Source organism: Mizuhopecten yessoensis, unplaced genomic scaffold, assembly GCF_002113885.1.
Source record: "Mizuhopecten yessoensis strain PY_sf001 unplaced genomic scaffold, ASM211388v2 scaffold7021, whole genome shotgun sequence".
Lineage (NCBI taxonomy): Eukaryota > Metazoa > Mollusca > Bivalvia > Pectinida > Pectinidae > Mizuhopecten > Mizuhopecten yessoensis.
In genome coordinates, this window is record NW_018406841.1 from 1,045,787 (window position 1) to 1,061,077 (window position 15,291).

A 15,291-nucleotide genomic window follows, 5' to 3' on the forward strand; every position below is an offset into this window, starting at 1 on the left:
TGAACCCTTATAGAAAAATACCGATAAATTGTATATATGACATGATATAGTTACTCGTGCTTAAATGGAGTTAACACCTCATAGAAAACTATTCCTTAAATAAAACGTAACGTATGCTGTATACAAGGACATTTTTGCCCAGTATAAAAGCAATCGGATCGGGCAACAGGCATAGCCTCTATAAGCCCTCTCCTCAGTCAAATACAATGTACTCACTTATCACCGATCATTAGCATTCATCTGGTGTTCATTTCGCCCTTCACGCGTCATTTGGTGTGTATGGTGTACTTTGTACTACTATTCGGTCTAAGGATAAAATCACTCTCGGTATGGCGGGATTTAAGGGCGGAAGTTCAACTGCGGCCACATTTTCCCGGTAGACAGTGTGTTTCCAATGGAAACCAGTAAGATACATGTACTTATAAATGTTATATAAAAAACAATGTCATCATTATTATTTCAATTCGTTTATATTCAGTTTGACTTCCGAATGATTTTTCATAGTATATTTAAAGTTAGTCAGTGCAGCAATGCAACATCATTTTTAAAGCGAGTATAGAATTAATTAGTTTATATACAAAGATTAGTTTTGCCAGGGACGTATAGTGAAGTCTATATACTGTCCCTGGTTTTGCGATCAAAGTTCACACTTTGCCACATTTGAAGTTAAAATCTTGTGTACAAGATATATATCACAAAACCCTCGACAAATTTCATTGATATTTACGTCACAGCATTATAGCATTGCTCTCAACACCTGGTTGGAATTTGGTGGTCATCGGTCAAGGTTAAAGGGTTAAAGGTCACGGGAGAAGCGGGATGGGAAAGGAGGGGAGGTAAATCTATGCTAGCCTTCGTTCACTCTGTATTTATTTCTGATGTGTTATTAGTTTTAGTTAGCAATATAATAGTATATACTCACTTTGAAAAGACAACAGCAATTATCACTATTGTGATAATAAGGACAAACCCTCCTACAGCAGCTGGTATCGCGATAATTACTGGAGCATAAAAAAGTTAGCATGAGTAAATTTTCAGTATCGGAAAAGAAAAACTCGGGACATGTTTCATCTCATATAAAAATGGTTAATATAAAATAAGCGTAACTTTAATATCATTCAACTTTTTCCAGCACAGAGCTTGTTTTTTTGTAACATCTTCAAGATAAAAAAAAATAAATAAAAAAATTATGTCTCTGGATCTAATCTACAAATACCTACACGGTACACTGTCCTTCGGGCGCTGCGGGTTTGTATCAGTTCGCGTGTCGCCCGCCCGTCGTGATGTTCCTTGGTCAGTGTTGGACACAGTGGTCATCGCCGACGTGAACGTGGTCCCTTCACTGTTCGTGGTACGAGTCTCTGTTACAGTTGTAGTTTGGACAGTCGTTTCAGCTGCTTTAGTAGTACTTGGACGAGTGGAAAATGTGGTGAATGTCGTTCCTGGCTTAGAACATACCATTGTAAAATGTTTACTTCCTGGTGATGGGTCCGCTTTAATTATGTGAAAAAAACGAATATCAAATAATATTTTTTCTGAAAAGTCGGCAGCATTTTTGGCAAAATGACAAAATGACAAAAACAACCGAAGTGTTATCAAAACCAGAATTCCAGCTCCAAATCGATATAACTACGGCAAATTATGAACAAAGAAAGGAATTATATGGAGACCCTTGGAGACTTAGATGTTCCGGAAGGGTCGGTGTCTTCTGCTTCATCGTTGACACCATATAAATCTAGTCGAATCCAAATAATTCAACGTCCTCAAATCGAGAACTCGATTAGGTAGGTAGGGTTATCTGGCAAGCCTAGTTCTTTCTGCAGGCAGGTAATGTGCAAGTGTTTGCTGACGAAGATTTAGTTGCAAGACATAGCCACATACCCAGCATGCAGGACGTTAGGTGTGGTTTTAACATTGTAGTCAAAAAATACAGACAATGTTTTCATTTTAGATTTCAAGCATCTACATTGTTTTAATTATGGATAATATGGATTTAGCCCACTCTGAAATTGAATCCCATTCGGCATGCTCCTGTCTTGCCCATTGTCTGTCATAGTCCTCCACAGAGGTATCTCGAACTTAACATTCCAATTGAAACTAGGAGTTTCCCGACACTAAGGACCCTTCATGAAAAGCACACGTGACTTTGCATTATGGATAATATGCAGATCCCCAATGCCTACATGTCCAGTCGGAACATATTACCTTAGGGACATAGAGAAAACAGGAGGAGATATTCTAAGGTCATCTTAATTCAGCTGATGTGGCGTTTGCTTGAGAGTTGAACAGTTTTGAAGCAATGGGTTGAGAATAAGTCGAGTAAATTAATGGAGAATTTTTTATGTCTGAAGTTTGGTTGAATATTAGCTTGGAATTTTGATGTTGGATGTGGCATCGATCCCCTTGTTGGCATTACCGGAGAGTCGTAACTATCAGTTCGAACAGGCTTAAAGAGTCGAACTGCTGTCACAATGATTTGATGAATTCTCCAAGCTAGTTTCCAAATGTCATCAGGAACAGTTTTAGTAGAATCCATTCGTACTTTTTGTAAAGTTTGTGATGAAGATAGAGGACACTTGTACAGCATGGTTCAAACATGGTAAACACCCAATTGTATTTCTGGAGTTTCCACCAGGTCCTCATGGCGTAACATTGTATCAGGTTGGACTATTGTAATGCCGATGTCCTCGACTTTTACGTTTGCGGCTCTTTTGAGGAGTGAACAAAGACAGCACGTTGGTATGACTACATCCTGGACTTGACAAATTTCCAACAGAGTCGACACGGCAATTGAAGCCATATATGGCGCAGCTTTGCGAAGAAGTCGTGTGTAATGCTCATCTCGATCGTTGTTTATGGTAGGGGTACTTAAAGTGTAGGGTTATTGGTTGGGTGGTAGTTTGTGTTCTAAAATACATGAATGAAAGTACATCTTAGTATTTGTGCACGAGGAAAGAAATATGCGATTTGGCTAATCTTCCTTGAGTTATAGTCCTTTTTTTAATTTAAGATATATGTCCTCATTCATTCGAACATACTTGATATCCCATCAAATATATCATCACCCTAGCCCTTTTTTTTTGGTTATTAAGTAACTTAACGGTTTAAGCTCACTTTGCCCTTCAGGCCAGGTGAGCTAAACATACATATGATTTTCACTCACTTGTGATATCAATACAGTATTTTGAATCCCCAACTGATGCTCCACTCCAGGTCAAATTCATAGGAAGGGCAACGAGAGGATTTGATGTAGACGTGTTGCATTCGAATGGCGAGTTAAAAGACGTCGGGCTGGTTATTACTATCCTGCTAACACACCCGGTTGTATTAGGGTTCAGACCAACACCGTAATATTGTAGATAAAATACAACGGAAACGTTAGTTTCAGCACTACACGAGCAAGTTGTCTCCCCTGTGGCCGCGGCAAGGTGCGTGTCCAGTATCATTCTGTCTGACGTCACTCTTGCGTCCTCACACATCCGGATGTCTGTTGAAATAAAGATATTTGAAAAATTGGTTCGAAAATGTTGATTTCTCTATTCAAACATTAAGAAATGATTACCCATATGTAATATTGACCATTTTGAAGGAAATTATGTAAACACTTTTAAATTTTTGAAAGCCTCCGCATGCAACAAACAAAATAAAATTTGACATGCTTAAACATTGTCATACCAGTGTTCATTCGTTAAAAGGGATTTTTGTTTGTCACGTGAGCAGGCTTTCATTTCTGCATGTTGACTGTCCAAAAACACCATATTTTGGCTATTCCTGCATAGCAACGCAATTTTGTTGCTATGGTAGGGCATCTACCTATGCGCATTGGAAAAAATGTGCACCAAGAAAGATAGCCACAATTTACAGATATGATATTTATAACAAAAATTTGTAAATAAACTCAAGTTGAACATTTTACTTTTTATGAGGCCAAAAGTTATCCATAACGCCCCAAGTCCAATAACATATATTTCTTTGTTACGAAAAGCGAAAGTGCAAGTATCAAAGGGGAAAAGGAATAAACAAATAAAATTCAAATATTCCATTCTTTATACAATATCCGTTATTATTTATCGTTCTATCGTGAAATGACTTACATGGTATATCCCCTGACACAGCAGCGTTCGCGCACTCACTTATGTCCCCTGTGATGGCTGAAAAATTAGGCACATAATTAGATAAATGGAGTGAGAACTCTTCTTCTTCTAAAGCCTGTTTCACGTATCCGGTTCAACCGGTTTGTCTGTTTTTAAATGTAACATTTTCGGGCATTAATCCTGGTGGACCTGCAAAAGTGTATGCAGACCTTGCAAGGCTTTGTCAAGGCTCGCCTGAAAGCAGCATATAAGCTAGATTACTATGGTCGACCCTCAATTTTTATAAGGTTTTAGAATTAAACACCGGATAAAAAGTGTTGCTGTTATTTACTGGTGTGTATAGGTTTATTATCAACCGAAAGAATCCCGAAACCGAGCCCCTGTGACCATGATGCGGCCTAGATGTCCCAATAACAAATTCGGAATTCTAACAAATGTTCAAGAATACCTCAACTTGTGGCAGTTTTTGTTAAATATCAATTCGGGTGGTAGAAATACCGAATGTTCTCTTTTGACGTTAAATAAATAATAAATATTAAATAAATAATATCTTTTCTCTGACCATTGTGCAAAATCTTTAATATTGCCGTTTTGACGTCACTTCTTATATTTCGCACGTGACGTCACGAGGTTATGACGTCATGTCCATTGTGTTAGAATTCTGACCTCACGAAGGTTATTATATATAATACATTAGGAAGTAAGCCGAAACTACATTACATTTATTTCATGGGTATTTTCACAACATGTAAACAAAAACCATTAGCCATTTGATGAATTTAGATATGCATTTAAAAATAGCATTGAAATAATATCTAATCTGGATCGGACGAAAAATGGCTTGAAGCTAAAATTAGATGACTTTAATGGACATTGTGTTTATACACAACATCCTCTGATCCCGCGGTGTATAGCGCTGTGTTATAACTTTAATCACTTCTAACGTACCATGTCTTAATGATCTTAGATCACGTTTTATCAAAAGCTATTATTGGAAAAAAACATCTGTGTTTAAAGCCGTTCAGTTATTGAGTGTCCATAATATTAAAGAATTGTGTATGCTAGGAAAATTCATCTATGAGGCAAACAAATGAAGGGTATTATAATAGAATATGATCGTCTTCATTCTCTGTACATTGTCCATGATTTGCGTATAATATGTATTGTATACTGATGGGCCAATGGCCTGAAGTTCGAATAAAACTTGAAACTTGAAACTAATTATCTGCTACTTCCTGGGAAAAGTATACACGATTCTTAAGCAAATATGCGCATATCATGTGTTAAAAGAGTATATTCTCGACTCCGTACTGCACTTACCGTCAATATTAAGAAGCCCAGCAAAGAATACAGTCAGACAAAACCCCGAGTGTTTCCCCATGTCTGTAGCAGGTGCTGTTACCCTACATGACATGCAACAGACTAATTAAGTCATTATAGAAAGTTAATCTGACGAACCCGGAACACTCTGCTTTACGTAATGCTGTTTACTGTTGACTTGATCCCTGTGTATTTATAAATAGAACACACATGATGACAAACATTTTAAGTGAGGCCGTTTAATACACTGTACTGTTTTATAAGGACTATTTCGTTGCTAGTATTACCAATCATATATTGATATTTAACTATATTTAACACCGTGTGGAAATGCCAATTTATATAGCTCTATCACATTCAGATGGCATTCATGTATGCTATGAATGCCATGAACCGATTGTTGACATCATCGTTATTATTAAGTCATAAGTGTTACGATGGAAACCATTGACCTTCCATGAACAGATTAATGCTAGATTAATTGAACAATCTTAAGCGATAAATACAATTTAAAGCTAAATGCTGCATAATGATATGTGTAATTGAATTTTCTAGAAGAAAAAACGGATTCCAAAAATTGTTAATTTAAGTATTGAACTGCTTTCGGTTGGCATTCATAGGCAATATAAATGTCAATTCATTCATATTGCCTTTGAATGACAACCGAAATTAGTTCAATGCTTACATAAAATTCACATAATATATTATGAGTTTGTATAAATACCAATAGTTACATTAGTACGAAGCATATATATTCATTTGCTCTGTTATATCCAGTTTGTTTCTTAGATAAGACACGATGTCAGATAAGACAATGTATTACAGTAAAGGATAATGATTTTGACTCTTCGGAAATCTCGCTTGAAAGAAAAGAAAATGTGGACTGCATTCTGGATGTAATAGCGTCAACGGGTGAAGTTGTTAAAACGTTGTTTACGCTGAATATATTTCCTTCGAGACTAGAGGATGACCCATGATGAGCAATTCATGTACCTGCTAAGCCAGACCAGCATTGACATATCAATATTGGATACTTCTATACATGCAAGGAAATCGCGGCAGAAGAATGGTTCAAACAAACTTCATAATGTCTCGCTACGTATGACAAAAGTTTGGTTTGGTTTGGTTTAATTTTGTTTAACGTCGTATTAATAAGCTAAGGCCATTTAAGGACGGCCTCCATGTTTGTAGTGTATGTGTGCTTGCGTGTGTGTATGCTTGAGACAGGGTATGTTTATGACAAATTCTACTAACAGATAGACACAATACTGACGCATTTTTCAACAGAGAAAAAAAGTGTAAAGTTCTATGTAATTTATGAAACTCTTTATATGGTTTTCGAATTTTCTACACTGAAAAGATTTTTATTTAGTATCAGTTTAACCAGGAGACAAAGCTGTATCACACACATCCATATTATTATTTTATTAGAAATACAGAAATTAATTCATATATAAAGGGTAAATATTGGCATTTAGTATGATTTAAACATTCATATTTAAACATGATATCCAATTAACATTAGATTATACCTTTTTTGTTTACATCATTTCCGATTGAAAATGAGCTCATCATGCAGGCGGAAACTTCTGGTTGACTAGCGCACAGCTTTCGTAGTCTATTCGACCGTCCATTTTCTGACGTCATCCGTCAGACTATCAAAGCAGATCTACAAGCTCAACAGTCCTGATAACTGGTCTGTAACGTGCTGGATTGGAGAATTATCGAGTTTATCATAACCTATGACAAGATTGAAAAGAACCAACATTTTAATATTCTCTGTATAACTTCTGTGAAGATAAAATTAAAGAAGGTTCTTTCAGAGAATTTCGTTGACCCTATCTGTAACCTTGATCCAGATTACTTGGTCTGGTCAGAGTCAAATGTGTCAGATCTGATATGTTTCTATCTCCCAACCCGGTCCTAAAGGATAGTATATGGTAATACAGTTTCTGCGTACATGTAGATTTTATGTACAAACTTTCAAAGTCTAAATAATTCAAAACACAATAAATGAGTTGGTTAATTTGTTTAATACAAATCAGAGGTATATAGGGCTGTTTCTAAAAGTCTACGACGTTGCATGACTCAATGGAATTATGATTTGATTGTATATCACCTTAACAAGGAAAATGTGCCAATCGGAAACCGTCGGCACTTTCCGTAAACGAGTATTTTCTCGTTTATGTAAAGTGCCGGAGGTTTCCGATTGACACATTTGAAACAAAGAGGACACATGGCAAGGAAGAACATTGCAACTGTGAAAGCAATAATTAAGGATAATGGTCATTTTACTGTTTCCGAAAGAGTTCATATGGTTAGCATTTCAGAAAGCCGTACGCATCACATTCTGACCAAGTGCAGGACATGAAATACAATGCGCACCCAGTTGTATTTCAAAGAAATCAATCACACTATAGACCACCTGCGCATGCGCTCAGTGACCATACGTGAAAGTTAGGGTTAGAATTGTCGTCTAAAACTGTAATAAATTATAGTAGACATGTTTAAACCAGGTATTTATTAACAGAGGCCGGTAATAAATCGGCTACCTGTGTAAACCAGACATTTATCTACATTGGGTGGTAACCTGTGTAAACCAGACATCTGAAAGTGCTCGAAATTTAAAAACAAAAAGCTTTGTGCCCGATAGATCCCCGATTTGCTGACATCTGAACAAAGAGCCAAACGTTTGAAATGTGTTATATATATATATATATATTAAAAAATACTGTAATTATCAACCTCTCTTCTGTAATAATTTGGTTACCTGTGTAAACCAGATATTACTTACAATCAAACTGTAGCTCACCTGGTCCGAAGGGTCAACTGAGCTTATCCCATGATGCAATGTCTGTCGTCCGCTCAACACTCTGTCTTCAGTTCGTCCGCCTGGCGTCACTTTATACTTTAAACGACTTCTTAATAATCATGAGGCATATGATAATAATATTTATAAAGGGCAAGCAAAAATTCTAGATCGTGAAGGTTAAATGCGTAAAATGATTAAATGACTTCTTCTGAATAACCAAAATGCCTAGGGTGGTAATATTTGGTCTGTTGCATGCTGGGATGAAGGTCTATTTGGTTTGCTCAAGTGCAAGACCGGGTGACAGTCTTGGTCCAACAGCATGCTAGCATGAAGGACTACTAAGTTCCGTGTGTTTCTGGTAAAATTGGTTTTGCTTATTTTCTCTATGTTCCTTTGATGTTCTTAAATCGACATTCACAGCTCACGCTTAGCCCCCAAATCACATCACCCATTGTGACAATGCAAAATAGTTGACAGGGAACAGCATACGAAATCGAGACAAACCAAAGAAGCAATACAAATCAGGAAAGCTTTAACCACGAACAGAGACGAGGGGGGACACCAGCTGAGTCATCTGTATGACCCACTGCTGACCTGGTCATGACGGCAAACGAGAGAGGGGCTAGATCTACACCCTACCAGTAACCTACTCGACACAGTAACTGTCTGTCGATAGATGAAACATTCCGGGTCGAGTTACATATAAAATATACAAATTCGTCACATCATTCAGTGATAGCTTCACAAAGGGACCATTCGGTCTGGAAACGTTGGAACATGTTTATTACGTACATTGTTTGTGTATAAAGTAAATTAAGGATTCAGTTCCTTTTAAACAGTCGTTTAAATAAAATAAAAAGGACTGATGCCCTGATGCATGTGATCATTTACAATAAAGAAATAACTTTAAAACTGTACGTGTCATTTGGGAAGAGTTTTCGTCCTTCGTTTGATTTCTGTACGAACCAAACTTTATTATCTTATCTACCCACTCGAACGCACCGTTCTGTATCGTAGCTCTTCAGTGTAGAGGAGTGAAATGTATTACATCCTGTTGAAATCAACACATGTGGACAAACTGACAAACAGTCTGAAATATTTAGTATCGAGGTAATTTAAGGCTAAAATGGCGTCATTGAGGAATTTGGAGAAAGCAAGGGCGAGGGAACACAGGGAGAGAAGCCAGGTATTTATAAGTTTTTGGAGTTGTGGGTTAGAGAACCGGCTTAACTAACCATAGAGAAGTAAGAGACGAGTATGATCATTCATTCAAATAGAGCGTGGAGACTTCTTGAATTCCAGAATGTGTCGCTTACCCAGCTAGTGTACATAGTGGATAGAAACGGACAATGGAAGGATAGTAACATTATTTGCTATCCTCAACAGTCGTTACATTGGAAAAATGAACTTTACGGTCACGATCTAATCCGCAGTTAATGTTGCTGGCAGCGGGTTAGTCTGTTAGTGAAATTGTTTCGCTACCTCAACACGTCTGCATATATCAGGTCCAGTACACTCTGCCGATTGAGCTATATAGCTATAAAGACCTATATAGCTATATTCACCTATAAATTATAGCTATATTGAGCTATATTTTCTCAGATTACAAATCTCATTAAATTAAAGCAAAGTCGCATTAAACAATAAGGTGACTACAAAAAGCATACAGTAAGATGTTTATTTTCATTTTTCATAAATGTGAAATTTTTGATTTGTTTACATCATTATTTTTTAAAAAGAATACTTATATTTGATGTCTTTTGTTATCAACATAATGATAAAATCTTCTTTTAAAATCGACTTTGTTTCGTTTTCCTTAAAAAAGAAAATCACATGAAAATAGCTCTAAAGACCTATTTCAGATAGGTCAATAGAGCTATTATAGGTCTTTACAGCTATATAGCTCAATCGGCAGAGTGTACTAGACCTGTATATATCAGGAATCTTAATTGTACATTGATTTTTTTTTTTTAATCAACACACTACTTTTAACTTTAAAACTTATCACCAACAAATATGCGCATACCATAAAGCATCGATGACAACAAGATATAGGACAGTCTCACAAGTCAAAGACTTACAACGACTGGAAGAACAGTGCGAACAGTACAAAAGTTATGGTTTTGATCTTCTCAACTTTGAACTGTTCGCGATCGCTGATCAGAGACAAACCGTTCCCGATTTGCGATGTGTGGTCCTAGCCCTTAATTTTGATCGACAGATGAATTATCCAGTCCTGTGTCAATATAAAAGTCACATTCTCTTTTTTCTTTATATTAAATGCGTTTCTACACTTTTTAATGTAAATTCCGAAAATCACTCAGGCCACCATGGTGATCAGGTGATGCACAGGTGTCTAAAATACCCCACATATGCTGTACTGATATGGGTCAGCACACCTAAGCATAAACCTAGGCGTACTTCGACCCATATCAGTATAGCTTATATATGTGTACATGTATTTTAGACATTTTAACGAACCCATGGGCTGTGGGTGATGCTGTATGTTGAAACAAAAATCAACAGCATTTTCTGTTCTTTAAAATTGTGTAGTTTACAAGACATGACAAACTGTTCCAAGGAAATAATTAATGTTACATCACATTTTTATTTGGCTTTTACAGCAGAGACGTATATATTACATAATATATATGTCTCTGTTTACATTGAAAAAAATACATTATTAGCCAGAAAATATGACCAGAAATTTCAGCACCTCAAAACTTGGATACCTAACGATGTCAGTTTTATATTCGAAAAATTGACCATGTTATGATGAATTAAATTTTTATGATCGGCAGCATGTTACAGTTTAATTACTAAACATTGTTAGATAATATCTAAATAAACTAATTGACATCAAAAGATATGTTATATGACACTTTAAACGACATATATATTCTGATGTTGTTTATTTTATTGACTTTTTGAGAGATAAAGTCTAAAGACACTCTATGATCATTAGAGTTCTATGAACTCAATTATGGCATGTCAGCGATTGTAAAAAAAAAATGATTTCATCAGATCAAGAGCTTGGTAATTTTCCACAGATATTGAGCTTAAACTTGCATATATGTGTATGGTAGTCAAACGAATAACACTTCTTCTGATGTCGCTTAGTAAGTATTTTAAGGGAAAAAAATTCAGGTGTTGTTTGTTGTCGCTTGAAGACCCTTGTTAGTTTTACTTTGAAGAGTGACTGTTGCGGTATACATATGTATTTATATTGATAATGTTTCACTTAATCCAGCATGGTCAAAATTTTCAAAATATTAAAACTGAATCAGAATCAAAATCCCCTGCACACTCCAGATGATCAACATTCATTTAAATATATACATGTTTCATAAATGCAGGTAGACTTAGTTCTGTATACTTTGTTGACAATATTATAAGACTCTTTCATGCCCAGGGGTGAAGGATAGGGCAATTCCACCAAAAGGGTTTTCAAATTTAGTAAAACCTGCGGCTGTGCCGAGGGTTTTGCCAAATTTGAAAATCCTGAGGGTGGAATTTCACTTTCCTACACCATTGGGCATGAAAGAGTATTTTTCTCTCATTCCAACCACCAGAATAAGCCCAGAAACCATGTAAATGCGTTTGGACTGGCCACCATTTTAAAAATATCAATTTTTCCCCGGAGCTTTTTAGACGAAAACAAATCAGCCAGCCAGATCAAGCATATCGCAATTTTGCAATGTTTGGGCAGAAAAATTAATCACATCTTTCTAACATGTACGGTAAATATATTGTAAAAGGTTTTAATTTCATCACGTCACCTTTTCCGTATTGCGGCATCGGAGAGTTCCAAATTCGTGACGTCACGTCATTGTTGAGCCATTGTCACGTTACGTGAAAAGGGGTGTAAGATAGAAATTTCCTACACCCATTTCTTACCCTGGACAGCTCTATCTTACACACAGGGAAATGAGAGAAATAAATGTATGCAATGTATACACTATGCAGTAGTCTTATATATAGAATTAGTGTATGGTTTGTGTTGTTCATGAAAATTCAAACATTTAATTTACAATTTGTTTTGAAGCCGGCTGCTAGAGCTAAATTGGGGTACTTGGAGAAGAAGAAGGATTACAAAGCCAGAGCTGAGTAAGTCATCAACTTAATCACTGAGGCATAGAGTGCTTTTACAGATCTAGGGTATACACCAATACACTGACGCATAAATCTCCTTATGTGAACAATTAGGGCCCCGCATCCAGTGAATTTATTTAGTTCAGTTTTACTACAGAATACACTAAAACGTGCCTTATTTTCTCAAAATGACCAAAAACTGAGGAATATCTTCCCATTTCCAATACAAATGATGCTTTATTTTCCCAATTCATAAAGGAACAGGCTGTTGTAAAATTTAGGTAAGAATAACACTGGCATCACAGTAATTACAGTGTTTTGTCTGTCCATTCGTCTCAGAAATTGTTGAAATTTGACTTGGTGATATTGTTTGTATATAGAAGTGCAATAGGGGTTTTAAAAGTTATTAAGGTCAGTATCAAGGTCATCATCAGTGTTACCAAAAATAGACCATGGGGGTTATGCATCCTTCAACCCTTATGTAACACATTATTTCTTCTATTTCATAATGCAAAATGATATTCACTTTGACTTCTGTTTGGTGATTATGGGAGATATAGACAGTTAGGCACATGGCAGAGCCCTTACTGACCTGTCAGTGTTCTAGGTCTACTAATTTATAAATAACACTTAAAAATTTGTAATTTCAGTAAAAAAAAATAGTTATGCTGTATAATTAAGTTTTACGAAATAATATTGAAGAAGTGCTATCGGGTAGTTTGTAGTAATGGCTCTAGATGATCTACATGTAGTCAGTAATTTAGCTGGTCTGGAAGGAATTCAGGACAATTTCCAGTTTAAAGGTAATTTTGGTAGAAACATTGATAGTAATTAAAGGATTAAACTACAGACCAAACTTTATGATTTGTAGATCTTTGGTTTTTCAAAATAAGATCTGAAATACATAAATCGTATATTAATTCAATTGGTGATTAATACTGTAGTAAAAATAATTAACAACCTTTATTTACAGTGACTACAAGAGACAGCAGAACTCCATTAAAGCTCTGAAAAGGAAAGCTTTGAGCAGAAATCCAGATGAATTTTACTTCAACATGGTCAAGACCCAGAAAGTGGTATGTGAAAATGTAGAGATTTAGACTGTGAATTATTTTGACATTATAATATAAGATGGCAGATAGGGAAGAAAACAAGAAAAACACATGAAGTAAATAGGACAACACCAGAGTAGACACTGTAAGTCACAAGATTTTGAACATGTTATAATTTAAAAATAATTTTTATAAGCATCCTCAACTTTACAGGTATTTTTATGCTCCCTTGACACTGCAGCATATTAGAAATGAGACATGATTTACAACTATGATTTTAACCTTACTAGGTTGCATAGATTAATCTAGGTTGAAAACACTTATCTGGTTTGAATACATTGATCTAGGCTGAATACATTGATCTGGGTTGAATACATTGATCTGGGTTGAATACATTGATCTGGATTGAATACGTTGATCTGGGTTTGAATACATTGATCTAGGTGGAATACATTGATCTGGGTTTGAATACATTGATCTAGGTTGAATACATTGATCTGGGTTGAATACATTGATCTGGATTGAATACATTGATCTGGGTTTGAATACATTGATCTAGGTTGAATACATTGATCTGGGTTTGAATACATTGATTTAGGTTGAATACATTGATCTGGGTTTAATACATTGATCTGGATTGAATACATTGATCTAGGTTGAATACATTGATCTGGGTTCGAATACATTGATTTAGGTTGAATACATTGATCTGGGTTTAATACATTGATCTGGATTGAATACATTGATCCAGTAACCAAAAGGGCTTCTGGGTTTGAATACATTAATTTAGGTTGAATACATTGATCTGGGTTGAATACATTGATCTGGATTGAATACATTGATCTGGATTGAATACATTGATCTGGGTTTGAATACATTGATCTGGGTTGAATACATTGATCTAGGTTGAATACATTGATCTAGGTTGAATACATTGATCTGGGTTGAATACATTGATCTGGGTTGAATACATTGATCTGGGTTGAATACATTGATCTGGGTTGAATACATTGATCTGGGTTGAATACATTGATCTGGGTTGAATACATTGATCTGGGTTGAATACATTGATCTGGGTTGAATACATTGATCTAGGTTGAATACATTGATCTGGGTTTGAATACATTAATTTAGGTTGAATACATTGATCTGGGTTGAATACATTGATCTGGATTGAATACATTGATCTGGATTGAATACATTGATCTGGGTTTGAATACATTGATCTGGGTTGAATACATTGATCTAGGTTGAATACATTGATCTAGGTTGAATACATTGATCTGGGTTGAATACATTGATCTGGGTTGAATACATTGATCTGGATTGAATACATTGATCTGGGTTGAATACATTGATCTGGGTTGAATACATTGATCTAGATTGAATACATTGATCTGGGTTGAATACATTGATCTGGGTTTGAATAAATTGATCTGGGTTTGAATACATTGATCTAGGTTGAATTATCTGACCATGACACAATTCTATTTACAAATATCAAGAATTTGTTTCTCTTCACTAAGTTCAGCCTTGCTATTGTTCAATAGGTGCATATCATATGATATAGAATTTTTACACGAGTGACACACAAGATATTTTGGAGATGTACCTTATGAAGTTTGAACTGTTTCGTTTGCTTCTTAATGACAGGACGGGGTACATCAACGGAGGGAAGAAGCAGAACCAGAAGTGACAGAGGTTCAAACCAAAATAATGTTCTCTCAGGATCTCCGATACGTCAATATGAAACGGACATCAGAATTGAAGGTAATTTCATAAAACATTTTATTCTATGTACACTGGTACCACATTGGGTTGATTCATAGACCTAAACAATAACCTGGGTTCAATTTTTAGCTCACCTGGCACGAAGTGCCAAGTGAGCTTATGCCGTGGCGCGGCGTCCGTCGTCCGTCCG

At 35.9% G+C, this 15,291-nt stretch overlaps 2 protein-coding genes across 2 annotated transcripts in view; one reads left to right on the plus strand and one right to left on the minus strand.

The window, feature by feature from the left end:
- Positions 1–222: 222 nt before the first annotated feature.
- On the minus strand, positions 223–5,581 carry LOC110452982. Its single transcript, XM_021501767.1, has 5 exons — positions 5,415–5,581; positions 4,095–4,151; positions 3,164–3,487; positions 1,221–1,493; positions 223–1,001 (listed from the first exon to the last, which is right to left on the minus strand). The coding sequence occupies exons 1-5, from the start codon at positions 5,506–5,508 to the stop codon at positions 919–921; spliced, it is 831 nt and encodes a 276-aa protein (XP_021357442.1). The 5' UTR covers positions 5,509–5,581; the 3' UTR covers positions 223–918.
- Positions 5,582–9,248: 3,667 nt separating this feature from the next.
- The window catches only part of LOC110452983 (probable U3 small nucleolar RNA-associated protein 11), a 15,142-nt gene continuing 9,099 nt past the window's right edge, over positions 9,249–15,291 (plus strand). Inside the window, exons 1-4 of the mRNA XM_021501768.1 lie at positions 9,249–9,412; positions 12,272–12,333; positions 13,292–13,394; positions 15,024–15,140. Coding sequence (XP_021357443.1) covers positions 9,353–9,412; positions 12,272–12,333; positions 13,292–13,394; positions 15,024–15,140 — 342 coding nt within the window. The 5' untranslated portion in view covers positions 9,249–9,352. The remainder of the gene's footprint in view (positions 9,413–12,271; positions 12,334–13,291; positions 13,395–15,023; positions 15,141–15,291) is intronic.

What these genes read in the sequence shown, in the direction of transcription:
- LOC110452982 (XM_021501767.1), bottom strand. Translation starts at nt 5,508, where the DNA reads ATGTCATGTAGGGTAACAGCACCTGCTACAGACATGGGGAAACACTCG. An exon ending in TGGGCTTCTTAATATTGACG is followed by an intron (nt 4,152 to 5,414) that starts GTAAGTGCAGTA and finishes CTAATTTTTCAG; the next exon opens with CCATCACAGGGGACATAAGT. An exon ending in TGTGTCAGGGGATATACCAT is followed by an intron (nt 3,488 to 4,094) that starts GTAAGTCATTTC and finishes TTATTTCAACAG; the next exon opens with ACATCCGGATGTGTGAGGAC.